Source organism: Prionailurus viverrinus, chromosome A2 (assembly GCF_022837055.1).
Source record: "Prionailurus viverrinus isolate Anna chromosome A2, UM_Priviv_1.0, whole genome shotgun sequence".
Taxonomy (NCBI): Eukaryota; Metazoa; Chordata; class Mammalia; order Carnivora; family Felidae; genus Prionailurus; species Prionailurus viverrinus.
The window spans coordinates 114,577,818-114,599,559 of NC_062562.1; the positions used below are offsets into that span (position 1 = coordinate 114,577,818).

Consider the following 21,742-nt stretch of genomic DNA (forward strand, 5'->3'; position numbering starts at 1 on the left):
AGTTGATGAACCAATATCCATTATTACTAACCAAAGTCACAAATTTACCTTTGAGTTCATTCTTTGTGTTGTGTATTCTGTGGGTTTTGGCAAATGTATAATGTCGGGTATCCACCATGAAAATACCATACAGAAGGGTTTCACTGTGGTGAAAATCCCCTGTGCTCTACCTATTTTCCTCCATCCACCCTCCCTCCTGAATCCCTGGCGATCATTTAATCAGTTTACTGTCTCCATAGCTTTACCTTTTTCAGAATGTCACATAGTTGAAATCCCATAGTATGTAGCCTTTTGAGATTGGCTTCTTTCACTTCATTTAAATATGCAGTTGAGGTTTCCCCATGTCTTTTCCTGGCTTGATACCTCATTTTTTTTTATCACTACTTCATATTCATTGTATAGGTACATCAGTTTGTTGATCCATTCACCTATTGAAGGATGCCTTGGTTGTTCCCACATTTGGGAATTATGAATAAAGCTGATACAAATAAACATTGATGTGCATGTTTTGTGTGTGCATATAAGCTTGTAGTAACAACAACCCCCACCAACTATAACATATGTTAAACAACAGCATACAGCACCAAGTGTTGCTTGTTCCCTTATCTGGAATCAGCTGGGGGTTGGCTGGGTGGCTCTCATGATCTTAGATGGGGTCATCGATATGTCCAGGAGTTGACTATCAGCAAATCTGTGGTGGCTTTGACTAAAGTGGTAGGGGCCATGTGGCTTTTCTTCATGGACCTCTCATCCATCAGTAGGCTTGTACAATTCATGGCAAAGGTAGAGCCTTAATAGAGCAAGTGGATGGGTGCCTGGCTGGCTCAGTCCATGGAACGGGTGGCTCTGGATCTCAGGGCTGTAGGTTCGAGCCCCATGCTGGGTATAGAGATTACTTAAAAATAAGATCTTAAAAAAAAAAAAAGTGGAAGCATACAGGCTTCTGACAGTGACTGGCACACTGCCACCTACACCTCACTCTGTTGGCTCAATCAAGTCATATGGCTAGGCCCAGAGTCAGAGAGGAGGGCACCCCAGTTATGTAGCAATGGGTACAGGGAGGGATTTAAAAAATAATAGTTGGACCTTTTTTTTTTTTCTTGCACAATCTCCTGGTACCCTTATAATCCTAAAAATATGCAACTCTTATATTTTGTTTTTCAGAGACATTTCACTGTGTTTGCATTCAACTTTCCCTCCTTGGACGCACTACACACCATCTATAGCCAAATTCTTAACTTCCATTTCCAGCAGCAAGCATTTGGTCCCTCAGTTCTCAGGAGTGGCCCCTCTTTGATACAGGCAACAATCGCATTTCATCAGATGATGACACAAAACTTTTTACCCACAGCTGTTAAATTCCATTATCTGTTTAATCTGCGAGACCTATCAAACATTTTCCAGGTATCTTGACGGCCCTGGGTTATGCATCTTGGGTGGAGGAATGATTATAGTAATATTAATGGTGTTCATTTCTGGAACTTAATTTAAGAGAATGCTGTATACTTTTGTGGGTGTATTCTTTGATTTTTAAACCATAAACTTCTCTGTGAAGTATGGATGGCAGGTTTATTCCCATTTTATCAATGGGACTAGTGGTTTCTCTAGGTTGTGTAGCGACTTAGGTCCATGTATTCCATATAAATATTTGAGTGCCTCATTTTGTGCCAAATGAGGGGGATCGTTTGTTATTTGTTTATATTTATGCAGTGTGATTCTTAAATATCCATCAAAAGCAGCTTGAATTTCTTACACTGCTTAATTATTTTGATTTGACCTTGACGCTTACTTTGCTTACCTGGTACAAGGACAGCGTTTATGTGTTTGGTTTAGAAAGGAAATTCCAAAGAGGGGATTGAAACATGGAGTTAAAAAAAAAGTTAACTGGTATGATCTACCTTATACAGTAAAAGTGGTTGGAGGGTTATTTATGGCCTGTCATTCCGCAACTGCCTCACGACTGTAACACCACATCAGGCGCCAGCTTCCTGAGGACGTGGGCCACTCATTCTCATGGCCGTCGTTCTAGAACCTGCTGGAAAGACTGTGCTCAGTACGGTGTGGTTTAAAAGTGTATTTTTAATATTAGGGTAAAAAGGGGAAGAAAGCCCATAGGTGACATGGGATGAGAGGCCTGGTCACTGCTTATGTTCGGGCTCTCAGGTACACCTGACATCACCAAACGTTGGTTTAGCGCTTGCAACTGCTTGTTGACAACTCGCTGTGTTCTCTCCTAAGTCTAGAGCCAACCGACTCTCTCGCAAAGACGTGGCTCTGTGTGAATCCAAGATAGTGGAGGGCAGTGTTGAAGGAGGGCGGGAGGCAAAACGTTTTGGTGCTGATTCCGCATCTACCCACAAAGTGTGATTTTGGGCAATTTTGGTGTCGTTTTCTTCATCTGCAAAATGGAAGGGTTAGATGAACTGATATCAGACGGTATTAGAATTTAAAAAATTTGATCCTGTGACATTCATGGTAGCTGTTTGTAAAACAGTTTGGGGAAACTTGATCTGTCGAAAGACTTAATAGACGCGAGTCCTCTAATGAGGTGTTTATTTCCAGGGCTGGCTTTTGAAATACAATCTTAGCTACGTTCCAAAACTGGGTATAATGCTAGTAAATTTTTAAGATATTACTTACCAGAGAGTAAAACTACCAGTATAATAATTCTACTGACAATATTTCTTTTGAAGTAATAAATTACTAAATTTAGTATACAGTTAAAATGGTAAAGGAAAATACTATCTTGGAGTGTTATCAGTTTCTGAGTTTTTAATTTTTCCCATTCTTTCTTTGTAGGGGATTTTATTTGCTTCTCCTGAATGCTTAAAATGTCCAAATGATTTAATACGCCTGTGGCTTCACGAATCTTCGCGTGTTTATGGAGACAAACTGGTAGACCCAAAGGATTGTGATTTGTTTCAGAAAAAAATGCTGGAAACTGCTTATAAACACTTTGAAGTAAGTGTGTGGAGTGTCAGAGGTGACCATCCACTCTGGCACTAACTGGTGTCAGGGCAGAGTTAGATACGCATGTGAATGAATTGTGCAGATACTTACCTTGCTTGGAACCATTGTGATTCCGGAATGCACACCGTCTGTACTTGGGAACATCCCACCTACCTGCTCATGGACTGACCTGCATGCTCTTCCCTTGACGGGCCCCTGCGCTTCCAGATGAATCATTCTGGATGGCTGCTGTGACTATCCTTGTCTTTTCCTCCTCCTGCAGGGTGCAAATGGTCATGCACTGCTTCAACAGCCCCTCATCTATTGCCACTTTGCACACGGTGGGCAAGATCCACGTTACCTGCCGGTGAAGGACTGGGAGGTGCTGAGGACAGTTCTTACAGAAGCCTTAGACAGCCACAATGAGCTGAATGCTGTCATGAACCTAGTTCTGTTTGAAGATGCCATGCAGCATGTGTGAGTTGACAAGTCGTGATGGTTTTTCACAATGTAAAAATGGCTGGGTCACCACAATCGTTGTTTGACTGTAGATCATACTCAGTACTCTGAGCTGGTAGTTCTTATCTCTCATTTGCCATCCAGTATGAAACTGTAAGTGTCTCTCTAAGTTAGGTCACCATCTTTTTTTTATTTTTCCCAGAGAACTTTTTTTTTTCATTTTTGTTTTTTTATCTACATCCAAGTTAGTTAGCATATAGCGCGACAATGATTTCAGCAGTAGATTCCTTAACGCCCTTTACCCATTTAGCCCATCCACCCTCCCACAAGCCCTCCAGTAACCCTCTGTTTGTTCTCCATATTTAAGAGGCTCTTATGTTTTGTCCCCTCCCTGTTTTTATATTATTTTTGCTTCCCTTCCCTTGTGTCCATCTGTTCTGTGTCTTAAAGTCCTCATATGAGTGAAGTCCTATGATATTTGTCTTTCTCAGACTAATGTCACTTAGCATAATAACCTCTAGTTCCATCCACAGAGTTGCAAATGGCAAGATTTCATTCTTTTTGATTGCCAAGTAATACTCCATTGTGTGTGTGTGTATGTATATACACATGTGTATATGTATATACATGTACGTATATGAACGTATATATACATACATATATGTGCATGTATATATACATGTATGTATGTATATATATTATAACATACAATATTCCATTTGTGTGTGTATGTGTACATACACACACACACACCCCATCTTCTTTATCCATTCATCCTTTGATGGACATTTGTCCTCTTTCCATACTTTGGCTATTGTCGAAAGTGCTGCTATAAACATTGGGGTGCATGTGCCCCATCGAAACAGTACACCTGTATCCCTTGGATAAATACCTAGTAGTGCAATAGCTGGGTCATAGGGTAGTTCTATTTTTAATTTTTTGAGGAACCTCCATAGTGTTTTCCAGAGTGGCTGCACCCGTTTGCATTCCCACCAGCAGTGCAAAAGAGATCCTCTTTCTCCGCATCCTTGCCAACATCTTTCGTTGCCTGAGTTGTTAATTTTAGCCATTCTGACAGGTGTGAGGTGGTATCTCATGGTGGTTTTCATTTGTATTTCCCTGATGATGAGTGATGTTGAGCATTTTTTCACGTGTCAGGTGGCCATCTGGATGTCTTCTTTGGAGAAGTGTCTATTCATGTCTTTTGCCCATTTCTTCACTGGATTATTTGTTTTTTCAGTGTTGAGTTTGGTAAGTTCTTTATAGATTCTGGATACTAACCCTTTATCTGATATGTCATTTGCAAATATCCTCTCCCATTCTATCAGTTGCCTTTTAGTTTTATTGATTGTTTCCTTTGCTGTGCAGAAGCTTTTTATTTTGTTAGGTCCCAATAGTTCATTTTTGCTTTGGCTTCCCTTGCCTCCGGAGACATGTTGAGTAAGAAGTTGCTGCGGCCAAGGTCAAAGAGGTTTTTGTCTGTGGATTTTGATGGCTTCCTGTCTCAGGTTTAGGTCTTTCATTCATTTTGAGTTTATTTCTACGTATGGTGTAAGAAAGTGGTCCAGGTTCATTTTTATGCATGTCGCTGTCCAGTTTTCCCAGCACCATTTGCTGAAGAGACTGTCTTTATTCCATTGGATATTCTTTCCTGCTTTGTCAAAGATTAGTTGGCCTTATGTTTGTGGGTCCATTTCTTCTAGGATCTCTATTCTGTTCCATTGATCTGAGCATCTGTTTTTGTGCCAGTACCGTACTGTCTTGATGATTACAGCTTTGGAATGCATCTTCAAGTCCAAGGTCACATCTTAGTAATGTCATATGTCAGTATACTATTTTCTGATGTGTGGTCACAGCCATAATTTCATTTCACTGCAGCCCTGTTAGGTAAGAAAACTAAGAAAGAGGAAGGCATGGGAGATATTCAAAGCCATAAGGTTCTTAAGGGGCAGAAACAGGATGAAGTGAAACTGCTGGTCATTGGTAAATCCTGTTTATGGAGTGCCTCCCGAGTGCTAAACATGAACAGTGTCAGGCTTTTCACTACTTTTGTGCAAATTAGAAAAGGAAGGGGGCATGTTTGCTTGGCAGAAAATTAGATGCCCCTGTTCTGGTGTAGAGTTTGGCTGACAAGGCTCTCTCTAACCTCCTAGACTGGGTTTTTTGGACAGTGCACAGATCATGCAACCATCCATAGCTCCCTTGCTGTCAGACAGGGTTGTAAGGCACTAGGGATACAGCAGCAAACAAGATAGTCTAGTCCTTACTCTAGTTGGGCTTATATTTTAGTGATGCTGAAAGACACTTATAAGGATATGAACAAATAAGCAAGAAAATGTCGGAAAGTGATATGTCATGCTAGGAAATAGATCGATTCCAAGTACTAAGTATGCACATTCCCAAAAAGGGTCTGGGTAACTCCGTGAGGAGGTGATATTTAAAGTGAGATCAAACGGTAAGCAGGAGCTAAGCATAGAAAGATTTGAAGGAAGAACATTCTAGGTAAGGGCATATTTCATGTGACCCCAGGGTTGAAGGTTCAAAAACAGAAAAGGAGTCATCATGGCTGCAGCATGGAGAAAAAGTGGAGAGAGCAGTGTGTGACACGGAAGGAGAAGCAGCAGTGGGTCTTATTGGTGCCAGTTTTTTCCTTGTTACCAGAGGAAGGAGTTCCAATTTTATTCTACGTGCAGTGAGAGGCTTTTCAACAGATTTGAGCACAGGAATGACAGTATTTGTGGAATAGTCTCAGCAGCTTGCCATTGCTGCTGCTGTGTAGGAAGCAGGGTACGTCTTTACGTCCATTATTGTTCTCCTGGTCACCATCATTGGTCACTGCTCTATTCGTTTGCTAGCATTGCTGTCACAAAATGCCACATATGGATGGTTTAGATTAACAGACATTTATTGCCTCACAGTGGAGGCCAAAAGTCTGAAATTGAGGTGACAGAGAGCCACGTTCCTTCTGAAGGTGTTATGAAGGAATCTGTTCCAGAATTCCCTCCTAGCTTCTGGTAGTTCCTTGGCTTATAGCAGCTTAACTCCAATCCGCACATGGTATTCTTTCTCTGTGCATGTCTCCTTCCAAATTTCTCCTTTTTATAAGGACACTGGTTGGATTGCATAAAGGGCCCACCTTACTACATAACATAACCAATTTCTTCCTCAATGACCCTATTTCAAAATAAGCTTACATTCTGAGGTACTAGGGGTTAGGACTTTACAATATAAATCTGAGGGGATACCTTTCAGTAGATAACACTGGCTTTTCCAAAGTGAAAGATTCCAACAATCTTTCTGGCAAAGATTAAAATAATGAAATCTTGGTTAAAAATAAGTCAAGAAAGAAAGAAGTATGGGAAGAAGGAATTTGGAACACACACATACACATGAAAGGTGGAGAATCCAGTTTTTAGAAGTTGCTCTTGAAAATGTTTATAGCCCAAGTGCTCAAGAAAAACTTTGGAGACCTCCCCATCATGAGTTATTATAAGCATGTTAAGTATTGACAGTTTCATTGATCCCTTTGTGGTTGCAGTCCTCTGGTTATGCCGTGGTTTCGGTCAGAATTTGACCATGGTGCTAATTGAAGTATTAGTAACACTGTTCCTGCTTCGGCTGGGATACACTGTGTACGTACGTTATGGGGCAGGTGAAATTGATCTCCTGCTGCTGCTAGAGGAGAGACTCTTGTCACAAAATCCTTCAACCTGGGCTCCTCAGTGGCCTACAAAGGTAGACCGTTTCTTTGATCAGGGAGTATGCTGAGTGACTCAGGGTGGGAGATGACTTCACAGCACGTCCTGGAGGGCTTGCAGAAAGGAACTTTGCTTAAGAACCTGGTGAGGTACAAACCTCGAAGCAAATGTCAAAATGAAAGGGAAACTGCTTTGTAACTTCGGGCTTGACCTGCATTAGAGTAGTTTTTCGGCTTTCCTGAGGTGATTTTGTTGTGTGGTCATGTAAGGTAAAACCCACTGGAAGAGCTAAGCTTGTAAAATTAAGCTGTTACTGAAGGCTTTCAGTGGAGAGGTGCCATTCCCAGCATAAGTGATCCCAGCTTTGTTTTATCTGGAAGTGCTTTTGTGAAAACCATCTAGGTGGATCATCGAAGGCTGGAAGTTGACATTCAACCTAGAACTGACGTGATGCTGTCTGATTTTTTGCATGTGGGTGTCTGTATGCTTATATTTGGGGTTTTTGCTGTTCCTGGTATTCATAACATAATTATGACATATTTCTTCAAGATGATGTTAAAGCTAGCTTATTCGTAACTATAAAATGTGGGGATGATATCAGTAGCTTAGTCCTTCAGAATCTCCTCAATAATTCAGAGCAAAGGACTAGTTGGACTTGCTGGAGATATAATTCAGTGATTCTGAAAGATTTCAGTAAATTTTCTAGAGTGCCCAAGGACAGACAGAGCTTTAGTGCAAAGGAAGTAAGAATCGTAGAGACAGGTGTTTAATCTGCGTGAAGTCAGTCACATGTGAGATATTTGTTGATCGAAACAAATCCATTCTTTCCAAAGTAATTTCACAGCGGAAGTTTCTGGCACAAGTTGCTGGACTTGGATGCTGGTGAAGTTGGGGTCTTTCTTGCTAATCGGAAAAACTTGGCACTTGACGAAAAGGCCTTGTGTATGGACAGGAAGAAAGCGGTGAGTCCAAGATGTGGTTAGCAGGACAGTTTGTTAGGCCTCCAGTGTGAGGGCACAGGGAGGGAGCATCCTTGATGTGGAAGCAGATGAGAGAGGACTTAAGGTTTAAAATAAAAATTCAGGTTCAGTGTGTAGAAACGTTTCTATAAAGTAAAGCAGACCTAGTCCCTAAGCTCGTCAGCCTTGAGTGTGCCTTCTCTCTCCAGGTGCCGCATCAGCCGAATCCTTCGCACCCCTCAGGGTCATGCGCTCTTGATCGGAGTGGGCGGCACTGGCAAGAAGAGCTTGTCCCGCCTGGCAGCTTACGTTTGCAGCCTTGAGGTCTTCCAGGTCACTGTGACCCAAGGCTTCGGGATCCAAGAACTCCGGGTGAGTGAGGGTGGCAGGTGGTCCCTCTGCCCTCCTGCCTGGTCGATAAAGCAGGAGCTGGTAGCGTGCCTGTGTCAGCTCTGACTCCCCGATTTGGCCAACGCTTCCCCTGCCAAGAGGGGGAAAGTTTCTGCTGATTTAGGTACCTTTGTCTCTTGCTTCTTCATGGTAAATTTAGTAATAGTAAAATTCTATAAATGATTATAGATATATAAGCCTATAAGCCTATAGACCTGACTCAGAAATACTGTATTAAATATTTGCTTATAGGGGCCTCTGGGTGCCTCAGTCAGTTCATCATCCGACTCTTGATTTAGCTCAGATCATGACCTCACGGTCATGGGATCAAGCCCCACATTGGGCCCTGTGCTGACAGCACGGAGGGTACTTGGGATTCTCTCTCTCTCCCTCTCTCTCTCTGCCTCTCTCTCTCTCTCAAAATAAATAAATAAACATTTTTAATTAAAAAAGTACTTATAACCAACATGGTTTTTCCTTTGTATTGACCACACTTGCTGTTCAACACTTTTAGTATTCCTATATAATGAAGGGGCAGAAAAAGATACTGCCTTCACAAATGCAAGTAGATTTCTTCCATTTTGAATGAATCATGAAAATGATTCATTGACAGGAATACGTGTGCTTTTTAAAAATTGGTTTTTTAACTTGGTGTGATGAGCACTGGGCATTGTAAGTAAGTGATGAACCCCTGAATTCTGTTCCTGAAACCAATATGCACCGTATCTTGGCCAACTAAAATTTAAATTTAAAAAAAATTGGGGCGCCTGGGTGGCACAGTCAGTTAAGCATCCGACTTCAGCCAGGTCACGATCTCGCGGTCCGGGAGTTCGAGCCCCGCGTCAGGCTCTGGGCTAATGGCTCGGAGCCTGGAGCCTGTTTCCGATTCTGTGTCTCCCTGTCTGTCTGCCCCTCCCCCGTTCATGCTCTGTCTCTCTCTGTCCCCAAAATAAATAAACGTTGGAAAAAAAATTTTTTTTTAAATAAAAATAAAAATAAAATTAAAAATTAAAAAAAATTGGCTTTGGGGTGCCTGGATGGCTCAGTCAGTTGATCATCTGATTTAAGCTCGGGTCATGATCTCATGGTCCGTGAGTTCAAGCCCCATGTCGAGCCCTGTGCTGACCTCGGATTCTGTCTCTCCCTCTCTCTCTGCCCGTTCCCCACTCGCACTCTCTGTGTCTCTCAAAAATAAACAAACATTAATTTTTTTTTTAATTTGGGTCTTTAATCAGAACTGTACTTACAAAGTAATATTCAAGGTTTGTGGAAAGTGATGTGTGGGTGAAATGTGGGCATTTTCACCCAAAAAGGGAAAATAAATCACATGCTTTCAATATTTCTAAGCAAAACTAAGTACATAACCAAATAAAAACTGTTTTCCCTGAAATAGTCAGTTGTTGAAATGAGCAGATTTTTCCTTTTACCACGTTGCTTGGCAAAGGCATCGCCAAATTCATTTTCGGACTAGTGGGAGGGAGTTATCCGTCGGCCACTGATTTTCATCCCTATGTTCCGTTAAGCCCCAGACATGGCACTCATCGTTGTATTGCCAGAGATGGAGGTGATGTCATGGTGTTGACCCCCATGTGGGGTCTCTGAGAGGAAAGAACATGTAGGTAGACAAGGGGAAAGTACAACATGCCTCTTTCTCGCCGTTGTTACACAGTGCTTCCCAGCCCACACAAACAGCGCCATCACAACATCACATCAGCATCGCAACAACGCATGAATGATGGCCTCCTTTCCTTACAGGTAGATCTTGCCAATTTGTACATCAGAACTGGAGCCAAGAACATGCCCACTGTGTTCCTGCTGACAGATGCCCAGGTTCTAGATGAGAGCTTTCTCGTGCTGATTAATGACTTGCTGGCATCAGGTGATTAAATCAACACATTCCTTGAAAGATCTTCCCCCATGACAAATTATCTGTAGTTGCAGTGAACTTTAAAGAGAGATAATTTGTCTTTGAGGTGTTTGCTGGGACAGTCTTTGGGGAGAAACCCGTAAACCTAACTAATTTGACGTGTATTGCTTTCTTAGTCTGCTTACAGTTGTAAGGTGCTTGGAGGAGCCTTGAGGAAAGTAGTAAATGTTATTCCTACACGTACACACTCGGTGGGTGTGTCCATCACAGCTCGTTCCCCGAGTGCCATGTGGCTTGTAAATACAAAAAAGAAAAAAAAAATTGAATTGCATTTCTGATTTCCAACTCTTTATCATTTAAACTGAACTTTGTATTATAAAGCAATCCAAGCATTAAAAAGTCTTATCTAAAATTGAAATTGTGACTGCCTTTCAGTAACTCTACTCACTCCTTTGGGGGCAGGAGAAATTCCGGATCTGTTCAGCGATGAAGATGTAGACAACATAATTTCTGGAGTTCGTAATGAAGTTCGTGGTCTAGGCATGGTGGACTCCAGAGAAAATTGCTGGAAATTCTTTCTGTCCAGGGTGCAGCTACAGCTCAAGGTAAGAAACACTTGCTTCCATGCATAATGTTTAAAACCTGCCATTGGAACTCTGACATGGTTTGCCTTCACGGTGCATACCGTGAGTTTGAATTTCATCCATTCGGTTTGAAAGGACGTTTGTGTTTTTACATGCCCGTGTCTGGAGTATACCCTCCGAAGGTTTCCCTTATGCTGAGTATCTATAAAGCATTGCACCGAGCAGACTGCGTGCTGCTCGACTGAACTGGACGTGGTCTTTGTCCTTGAGGAGCTGACACTGCTCAAGGAGACAAGAGCCCTTACAAATAACTCTAGTACAGGACTGATGTGTGTATTACTGTGAGTTACAGGCAAGCACAGCATTGTTCCCTGCAGTGGGCTCTCCTGGAGGAAGTGACACGCCATGCCTCAGGCATGGATTGGAATCCATGGGGAAGCGCTGGGTGGGGAGGATCCTTCAGGGAGAGGACATAACAATTTATGTAAGTGTAGGGTTGGACTGTCCTGTAGACCTTTGGAGAAACCCAAGATTGCCCTGAATAACTGGAACACAGGGTTTGTTTTAGGGGAAGAAGGTGGATCAGGCTGGGAAGTAAGTTAGGATGAGGTAAAGGGTTGTAAATCATGAAGGCAGCCGTGGGAGACGTTGGATTAAGGAACTCTTCCCTCCAGACTGCTCTGTGCTTCAGTATTGCTCATAGGGATATAATATAACCAAATACTAGCCTCAGGAAAGATCAAGTATTCTAAGACATACCTCCAAATTCATGGCAGGAAGCCAATTTAAGGAAAATTCAGGCTTCCTGGTATAGACATGGTTAGTAACCTAGCCACTTTCCACTTTGCTGTTACTTCTAGGATGCCAGGCCTGTCGGGCAAGTAACAGGCTCCAGGATTCAGTAGAGCCTGGAAACGACAAGGAAAGGGGGTGGAGAGTGTGGCAGCCATGAATGTACCTCCCCTTGGAGAGATTGTAAGGTTCTCTTCTGCCCTGCTCTTTTAAATCCCACATTAATCTTACTGAGCAATGGTGGGCTGACGTTAGATCAGAATTTACAGTTTACTTGCCCAAAGCGTTTTCTCCCCATCAAGATGTTACTAAGAATATTTTTGCTAGGTCATAACAAGGCGAGAGATTTCTCCCTGTTCCATGGTGGTACATTTGGATCACATTTTCTTGATGAAATGGAAAAACAAGTACAATAATAGAATTTGAGATGGTAATGTTATAAATCATTATCAAAGTCTGTTCTTAGAGCAACAAAATCAGCATTACCTAGAAACTTTCTATAAATGCAAATTTGGGTGCCTGGGTGGTTCAGTCTGTTGTGCCTCCAACTCAATTTTGGCTCAGGTCATGATCCCAGAGTCCTGGGATTGAGCCCCATGTTGGGCTCTATGCTGACAGCATGGAGCCTGCTTGGGATTCTCTCTTTATCTCTCTGTCTGTCTGCCCACTTCATACGTCATGAGACACCTGAGTGGCTCAGTCATTTGAGCATCTGACTCTTGATTTCGGCTGAGGTCATGATCCCAGGGACATGGGATCAAGCCCCACGTCTGGCTCCACACTGAAAATGGAGCCTGCTTAGGATTCTCTCTGTTCCCCTGTCATTCCCAGTTTGTGTGTTCTCTCTTTATCAATCTCTCTTAAAAAAAAAAAAAACAAAAAAACAAAAAAACAAGTTCTCCAGTTCCACCCTAGATCTCTTGAATCAGAAACTCTGCATGGGATCCACAATGTATGTTTTAATAATCCCTCTGGGGGCGCCTGGGTGGCGCAGTCGGTTAAGCGTCCGACTTCAGCCAGGTCACGATCTCGCGGTCCGTGAGTTCGAGCCCCGCGTCAGGCTCTGGGCTGATGGCTCAGAGCCTGGAGCCTGTTTCCGATTCTGTGTCTCCCTCTCTCTCTGCCCCTCCCCCGTTCATGCTCTGTCTCTCTCTGTCCCAAAAATAAAAATAAATGTTGAAAAAAAGAAAAAAAAATTTAATAATCCCTCTGGGTACTGCTGAGGCACACTGAAATTTTGAGAACCATTGTTAAAAATAATGCTAAAGTGAGCATTCTTTACCTACATCTTTTATATACAACTTTGCTTTTATCCATAGGATAAATTCCTAAGAGAATTGCTAAGTTCAGTTGTTACAGCTTACAGTGTTTTGTTTTGTTTTTAGTTTATTTATATATTTTGAGATAGAGGGTGAGAAAGGGGCAGAGAACAAGAGAGGGAAAGAGAATCCCAAGCAGGCCCTGTGCTGTCAATGCAGAGTCTGACGCGGGGCTCGAATTCATGAACTGTGAGATCATGACCTGAGATGAAACCAAGAGATGGATGCTTAACCAACTGAGCCACCCAGGTGCCCCATTACTTATGGCTTATAGTGGTTTTAAAACACACCTGCCAGTTCTTTGATGTGCTTTTTACACACACAGGTAGCGTCTAATTCCTTTCTTCTTGAATCAGGGTAGGCTTAAAGTATGGGAATGCGGACATGCTGAGTAACTTCTGAGGCTAAGCTATAAAGGGCCCACTTTTCCATTGACTTACACGTGTTTTTTTTATAAGAGTTCTATGTATACAAAGCAATTAGTCTTATATATGTATTTCGTATATTTTTCCAATTCTCATTTGTCATTTAAATATACATACAGTACATGTTTATTTGTTTATAACTTTAAAGTTTTAAGAAGTTTTTTATAAGATGAATCAGTCTTTTCCATTATGGATTTGGAGTTGATTGTGAACTTAGGGGAGTTTTTCTCTCCAAGATTATAAAACTCTTCCCTAGAAGCAGTGAGAATTCAGCTGGGCAGCAAGTAAGAGAATATCCCCAAACTTAGAGACCTATGCTTTATCCTGTTTCCTTTCTGCCAACGCTTTTCCTCACGCTTCCTGCTTCGTGACCACCACATGAGTGCAGTGGGGTCTGTATTCCAGATAGGAAGACAGAGGGGGAAGGCAATGTGGGAGTTCTCTGAGTGGGAAACCAAGGCTTCCCCCCAAGACCCTATGCTGATGTCTTAGTGGCCACAAGTGTGTCACCTGCCATTTCTACCTACCAGGGAGTCTGGGGAAGTGAATTTTTGATCTTGTCACATGGCCTTTATGGATAAAATTAGAAGTGGATTTTGGAATAACAGCAGATTCCATCATTCCAATACCTTTATGTTTTATGTTTAAAACTTTGCTATATCTAGGGGCGGGGGGGGGGGCGTGCCTGGATGGTTCAGTTCGGTTGGGTGTCCAGCACTTGATTTCAACTCAGGTCATGATCTCACGGTTCATGGGTTCAAACCCCATGTCGGGCTCTGTGGTGACAGCTCCAAGCCTGCTTGGGATTCTCTCTCTCCCTCTCCCTGCCCCTCCAGCACTTGAACGCATGCATGTGCTGTCCCTCAAAAGAAATAAACTTATTTTTAAAAAAAGCTGTACTACATCTAAAATATATTTATTACCATAAATGGTAAAGAGTGAGCTGAGAGGTTTCAGGTTATGTTTTTTTCCAGAAAGATACCTTTTTCTCTTAACACCATGTATTCCTTCCTTACTGATTTAAAGTAATACGATTTAAGGTAATATCCTTATTATATGTCATATCGAGTCTATTTCTAGATCCTTTATTTTTTTTAACTTTTGTTTTTTTAATGTTTGTTTATTTTGAAAGAGAGAGAAAACAGGGGAGGGGCAGAGAGAGAGCAAGACAGAGAATTCCAAGCAGGCTCCACGCCGTCCTCACAGAGCCCTATGTGGAGCTCTAACTCATGAGCTGTAAGATCATGACCTGAGCTGAAATCAAGGGTTGGAATGTTTAACAGACTGAGCTACCCAGGTGCCCTTGTTCTCTTGATAAGTCTCTGTATTACTGATCCTAGCCTTGTACTGTGTAAATCATTAAGGTTTTATTACACATTTTTATATCTAATATCTCACCATTCATGTTTACTTTTTCTTTGCTCTCACATGTCTCTATGTCTGGAAAAACAACAGAATCATTTTGTCACATTCTAAACACATTCCATTTTCATTTTGATTGTAATTGTGCTGACTGCCTATTTTATATTAGGGAGAATTAAATATTATATAAAGTTTTTTGTAGAGGGAATATTTCTTTCACATGGTTTTCTGATGGCATATTGTTTGTATATAGGAGAGCTATTGATTTTTAAATTTTATAACCTGCTATTTTTATAACCAGCCTCTCTGGTAGTTTCTGATAGCTGGTTGATATCACATAGCCTGCAGGTAATATTTTGTCTTTTAATATTCTGTTTATCTGCTTTTCTCCCTCATTGCATTGTTAAATTTACTGAACGTTAAATAATTATGATGGTAGTGGAAACTTTGTCTTGGTTTTTACATTAATAAGGACATTTCTCATGTTTCACTATTAAGTCTTTTGTTGGCTTTTGATTCAGAATATATATCTTGTCAAGGAAGTATCTATTAAGTTCCTTTTCAGCATCTGCTGAGATAATTATATGGTTTTGCTCCGTGAACTTACTAACACTTGTACAGTACAGATTGACGTATCCAAGTTTTAACATTTTTACGTTTTAAATTCATCTTTCCCTTCACCTGTTTCCTTTCACTCCACTTCAGAGGCCTTCCCAAAGCCGAGACCAGTTTTATGTCCACCTCTTTTCAGAGGCCCTTCTTCACTGTTGACCTCACCCCGAGCTAGAATTTATTTTGGTGTTAGATATGGATCATTTTTCCCCTATTGCCACAGGATTCCTACTTGAATAATCTATCTCTTTTCTACTAAAATGAATAAGAGAGTTTGTGTTTTAATGCTAAGGAAGAATAGGATGTCTCCCTCAAATACTCCTGTCCTTGTGACCTTGTCACTCCATTTGCTGCATCAAGAGGAGTAGTGATGAGCATCTTACCCTGGGGGACAAATAATATGGCATAAAAATGGGTCACCTTTTAGCTTCTTTCTCTTCATAAATATTACCCTCACATCCTTGGATTTTTAAGAGTTGTGGCTTGCCGTGTGTCAGTTTCATATGTTGTGATTCTCGCCAGCGTGTACTAACGACTCAGAATTCCCGATGAGCTGATACTTGCCTTGTTTACGTTCTTACCGGGGTGACCTGGGAAGCTAAATGTGTTACAGGCTTGGTGAGCACACCTGGCAGGTCAAGCTAAATGACGTGACGTTGCCACCCCATTACCCATGCTCACCACCCAAAGCCAGTACCCATTTGGAGTGCAAGAGCAGCGAGAACCTGTTGGCATGCAAAATGTGACTTCTCAATCCGCAGGGCACTTCCCATTAATGACTATCAGATGTGAGTACTTGGATTGCCTGAAATAAGCCAATGAGTAAATGCCAAATGCTTTCTCTCCTTTATGTTTGTATATGTACATATTTTCTTGTTAATTTTTAAAAAATGTTTATTTATTTTTGAGAGACAGTTAGAAAGAGGAGGCACAGAGAGAGAGGGAGACAGAATCCCAAGTGGCCTCCGCACTGTCAGCGCAGAACCCAACATGAGGCTCTAACTCAGAAACCGTGAGATCACAACCTGAGCAGAAGTCAGATGCTCAAACAACAGAGCCATGCAGGCGCCCTGTGTGCATCTTTTCACACATAATTCTCATCTTGCAACTAGAGTATAGTATGCTCATCTTCTCTACCGTTGACTTTAGTCAGCCCAAAAACTTTTCTTTCTTGTCTTCCTTCTCAGCCATCTGATGCCATAGGGAAGGGGGCACTTAATGTGTATAAGAGCCCCTCATTGTTTCCTGAGACTCTGGATACCTGTCTTGTTACATATCTGTCTATTGAGGGATGTGTGTGTGTGTCTTTGTATACATACACTTATGTGATTTGTATTTTTAGACAATGAGACAGTCATTTCTGATAATATAAGAATAGGTGTTCATTGTAGAGAATTAAAAAATACAGAACCATATGAAGAAAAAATTGGGCTAAATTATGTTGCTTGGAGATGACTACTGAATGCATATTGGTATATCTCCTTCCAGTTTTCTGTATGTGTATAAACACATGGAAAGTACATATTTGGAACTGATGGTTTTTTCACATCTGTCACTATTTCCTTACATTCCTTTTTGCCTTTTTTTATTAGAAGGCTCCCATAGAAAAGAAATGATTCCAAGAATTGGGCGTATGGGGTGAAATACTTCACTCAAACATACTTTATTCTAGATACCTATTTGTTTAACACCTTTATTCAAGTATATCCTTTACCAAATTTCCTAATGGTTTGTTACAGTTTTATTGATTTATAGGAATTCTTTCCATATCTGGATAATATTCAGATGTCCATAATGTTCTCACCTACTTTACATGTTGCCAGTGATTCTGCAAGTTCATCGTAATCCTGCCTTTGTTTACGATGACTTCTGTTTTATATTGTTAAAAAATGTCTAATTTTTCTTACATGATTTTGTGTGTTAAGGCTTTTTGAGAAAGCATTTCCGTACTTCATAGTTGTGAAAATATTCTTCTGAATTCTATTTAAATTGACTTAAAATACTTTTAATGGTTAACCCTGGATTGTTGTGTACCATACAGGTGACTTTTCTACTCTCACCATCCCTAAATTCTGTAAACACCATTAATTATGTAATCTTTCATCACTGATTTGAAATGCTAGCTGTCCTCATATACTAAATGTTTAAATATGTGGTATTCTATTTTTCGACTCTGTTATGTTCCATGAATCTGTTCATCCCTGCTTACATCATTATCACACCACTGGGGTACCTGAGTGGCTCAGTCAGTTAAATGTCTGACTTTTGCTCAAGTCATGATCTGGTGGTTCGTGAGTTTGAGCCCCACATTGAGCTCTCTGGTGACAGTTCAGAGCCTGGAGCCTGCTTCACATTCTGTGTCTCCCTCTCTCTCCTTCCCCAACTCACACTTTCTTTCTCTCTCAAAAATAAATGTTAAAAAAAAATTTGGGGGGGCTTCGCCTGGGTGACTCAGTTGGCTAAGCATCTGACTTCGTGATCTCATGGTCCATGGGTTCGTGCCTGCATCAGGCTCTGTGCTGACAGCTCATAGCCTGGAGCCTGCTTCTGATTCTCTCCCTCTTCTGCTCCTCCCCCAGGAGAGTCTGCCTCTCTCTTGCTCAAAAAATAAATAAGCATTAAAAATTTTTTTTAAATTTCTTTTAATATCACACTGCTTTGTTATTGTAGCTTTGTGTTATATTCTGGAATCTGGTAGAGCAATATCTTCTTCCTTTTCTACATTTACTTAGCTATTTGTACCTTCACCAGATGAACTATGGAATCAGCTTAGCATTTTAGAAAACCCTATGAGAACATATAGGCTAATTTGAGGGTGATGGATACATCTGCAATATTAATGTTTCCATTCATTCACACTGTTTTTCTGTATACTTAAAAACTTATGTTTTATTCCCCAATAGTGTGAATTGCGAATGTTGTCTTCTTAAAAATGTCGTTTGACGTTTGACGTCAAAAATGTCGTTTGACGTCACTTACCCTTTTTTATTGCATACGAACTTTAGACTCACTTGGTTAAGCTCCATTCACCTTGTTGGGAATTACTAGAGCTGCCTAAGTTTTGTTAATGAATGTGGGAGGAGTAAGTATCTTCATAATGATCTTCTCTGGGAATGTAGCACATCTTGTCATTTAGTCAAAAGATCTTCATTGACTTTCAGTAAAGCTGCTGCTATCTTTGTATGTTTTACACATTTCTTAAGTTCTTTATCAATATTTTATAGTATTTTTTCTCTTGCCAAATTTTCTAACAGATTGTGGTGGGCAGATAAGAATGCCATTGGAGGGAGGAAGGGATGGATGGATGGATGGATGGATGGATGGATATTTATTTGTTTGTTTTACCAGCCAGTTCGTTGAACGCTCAGTAGGTTTTATGTTTTGTACTTAAGAGTTTGCTGAGAGGACAGTTCCATCACCTTTGAATTTTTACTCCTACTTTCTATTTATTTTAGTGAGAGAGAGAGAGCATAAGCAGGGAGAGAGGCCAGGGGGCGGGGGAAGAGAAGGAGAGAGACTACCTCTTAACTAGTCTCCCTACTCAGAGCATATCCCCATGTGGGGCTCGATCCCACAACGCTGGGATCATGACCTGGGCCCAAATCAAGAGTCGGACACTCAACCACTGGAACCACCCAGGTACCCTAGTCCTTCTTTCTAATAATTACCTCTTTTCTGTGTATTACAATATCCATAAATTTGCACACCATTTAAAGCTTTTAAGTGATGACAGTAGCATCTTTGGCTTATTTTTTATTTTAATGGGAATGCCTTTAGCTTTCTGTCATTAAGCATTGGATTAAATGTAGGCTTAAGATATTTTTAACATATTTAGGAAGAGGTGTTGTATCATATATGTTCTTTTGTAAATCCCCTTGTTTTATCCTGTCCCTTTGTCTTGGCCTATTCTTTTATTATGAGTTTAAAAAAATTTTCTTAATGTTTGTTTATTTTTGACAGAGAGAGAAAGACAGAGTACAAACAAGGGACAGGCAGAGAGAGAGGGAGATACAGAATCTGAAGCAGGCTCCATGCTCTGTTCTGTCAGCACAGAGCCCAGTGCAGAGCTCAAACCCACAAGCCGCAAGATCATGACCTGAGCCAAAGTCAGACACTTAACCGACTGAGCCACCCAAGTGCCCCAATCTTACTATGGGTTTTTATAATGTTCCTTCTAGACTTTGGACAGTGTGAAATGAGTTTTTGTCCCCCCCCCCTTTTTTTTTCAGGTTCTTATCTACTCCAGTGGAATTATCTTCCTTTAAATCTGCTGGATGCTTTTTAAATTTTTCTTGGTTTCATAGTATTTTTCTTCAGGTTCCAGTGGAGCTTTTCTTGTTGTTCCTGTTCCTTCTCCCTCCTCAAGTAGAATAGAGTTCAATTCATATGTTGGCTTTGGCAACAGATACTGTGGGCGATGTGCTCTTGGCTTGCACTGCAACATGTCTAGGGAGCCCGACAGTCTCAACAGAGATGTTAAGCAACACGGCCATTAAAGCTGCAGATTAACACAGAAGCTCATAGCATAAACCACAAGACTGCCTATTCACACAAGTAATTGTCATGAGGTGTCTGTGATTTTGTATAAAAAGCTCAAATACTCACCTGTCCAGTAGAAAATAAGATGTTGCAAAACCTTAGCCTTACACGACGGTAAAGTTTCATCTCTTTAGATCTTCATGTGGTTTACAGGCAGAGCACCCAGCTTCCTTTCCTTCGTGGGGATGACAACCTAGGGTGGTTTTATCATTGCGAAGTGCTGTCTTCTATCCCTCCTGCCCCTCATTCTGACACTTGCGCTAATGGAGAGCAGCACCCACTCTGACAGCTTGCCCATTGCCGAGCCCAGGCTCTGCCCGTCTCTGCCCTGCCAATGGTGTTTTCCTGATCAGGACCACACCCTTCTGAATAGAGGAGCCTAACTCCTGCCCTTGTGTTGTTGATACAGTTTACACAAGAAGATTGAAAAGAACTTCAGAAAGAGATGGAAGTGTGACCTTGTATTTTCTGAGATTCACTTTCCTTGAAATTTCCTAAAACAGCAAAGCTTCAGAAGAAATTAGGATGCAGATACCAAAATTTCATTTTTGCTCAGAAGAGTTTTTCACATTGCCTTCTGTTGACTCCTTCATCTGTCTGTGGGGCCTCAGCAAGTATCGGCTGAGTGCCTGTGATGTGCTGGTCCCTGGGCATAGAATAGTGTGCAAGAGCCAGCACCTGCCCACCGTCGTCGGAAAGGCAGGCACGAACCCCCAAATCACAGAAACCAAGTATGCAGTTACACCTCTGTGCGCGAGAGGTACGGGGCATATAAGACAACAAAATGCAAGACAAGAAAAGTTTCACGGAGGAGGATAAAGGGTTGGAAAGTATCTCAAAGAAGGAGTAGACATCATCTGCCGTATTATAAAAGAAATTTTGAACTTGGTGTTAAGTGCAGGGCTTAATCCAAGGCAGAAGGACTTACCCATTTAAATTCAATGAACTTTGCATTTTGAAGAACATGTTGATGTTTTCCAAAACATTCTGCTTACCTTTGGGTGTGGGGTTTGCCAGCACAATACAAGGTTTGTTCCTGCACCTGCACGTGTGTGTGCACTCAGCACCCAGTGTCAACAGAAACACCGTCAGCCATTCCAGCAGAGCAGCACAGACCATAAGCCGCAAACTGCATGATGTGGTTCAAATATGGGTCCAATTGGTAGATAATTAGGCATCCGATTGCCTGTTTGAAAAAAAAAAACAACAGAACACTGTTATACGAGGCTGTGGGGGCTGCCTACTGGTCTGCAAAGTAGTGTGTGGGCATTTCAGGTCCTGGCATCAAGTAGGGCAGCTGTGATGAGTGAATACGCTCCTCCTGCACATGGGAATACATAGTAGGGAGTAGATAGTATATAGTAGGGCATAGACCGCCTACTGTCTTCACTCCCCAGGAATGGATTTGCTCCTTGCTCTTTCCTTCTTTAACTTTTCTTAATGTTTATTTATTTTTTGAGAGAGAGAGAGAGAGAGGCATAGCACGAGCAGGGGAGGCAGAGAGAGAGGGAGACACAGAATCTAAAACAGGCTCCAGGCTCTGAGCTGTCAGCACAGAGCCCGACATGGGGCTCGAACCCACAAACGGCGAGATCATGACCTAAGCTGAAGTCGGACGCTTAACCCACTGAGCCACCCAGGGGCCCCGCTCCTTGCTCTTTATTGAGATTCCACGTACAATTTCTTTCTGAATTGAAGAGTTTTGTTTTTTGAAAAAAAAGAAGTAAAATTTCCCAGTGTAAGATACTACCTCTTATAAAAATTGGCACTGACCAATAGTCACAAGT

The 21,742-nt window shown here is 41.5% G+C and overlaps 1 protein-coding gene across 2 annotated transcripts in view; it reads left to right on the forward strand.

Moving 5' to 3' along the window:
* The window catches only part of DNAH11 (dynein axonemal heavy chain 11), a 355,616-nt gene that overhangs the window by 201,916 nt on the left and 131,958 nt on the right, over window positions 1-21,742 (forward strand). For both annotated transcript variants that reach the window (XM_047849106.1, XM_047849105.1), the window contains exons 49-54: window positions 1,165-1,404; window positions 2,800-2,961; window positions 3,233-3,426; window positions 8,275-8,437; window positions 10,211-10,334; window positions 10,785-10,927. In XM_047849106.1, coding sequence (XP_047705062.1) covers window positions 1,165-1,404; window positions 2,800-2,961; window positions 3,233-3,426; window positions 8,275-8,437; window positions 10,211-10,334; window positions 10,785-10,927 — 1,026 coding nt within the window. The remainder of the gene's footprint in view (window positions 1-1,164; window positions 1,405-2,799; window positions 2,962-3,232; window positions 3,427-8,274; window positions 8,438-10,210; window positions 10,335-10,784; window positions 10,928-21,742) is intronic.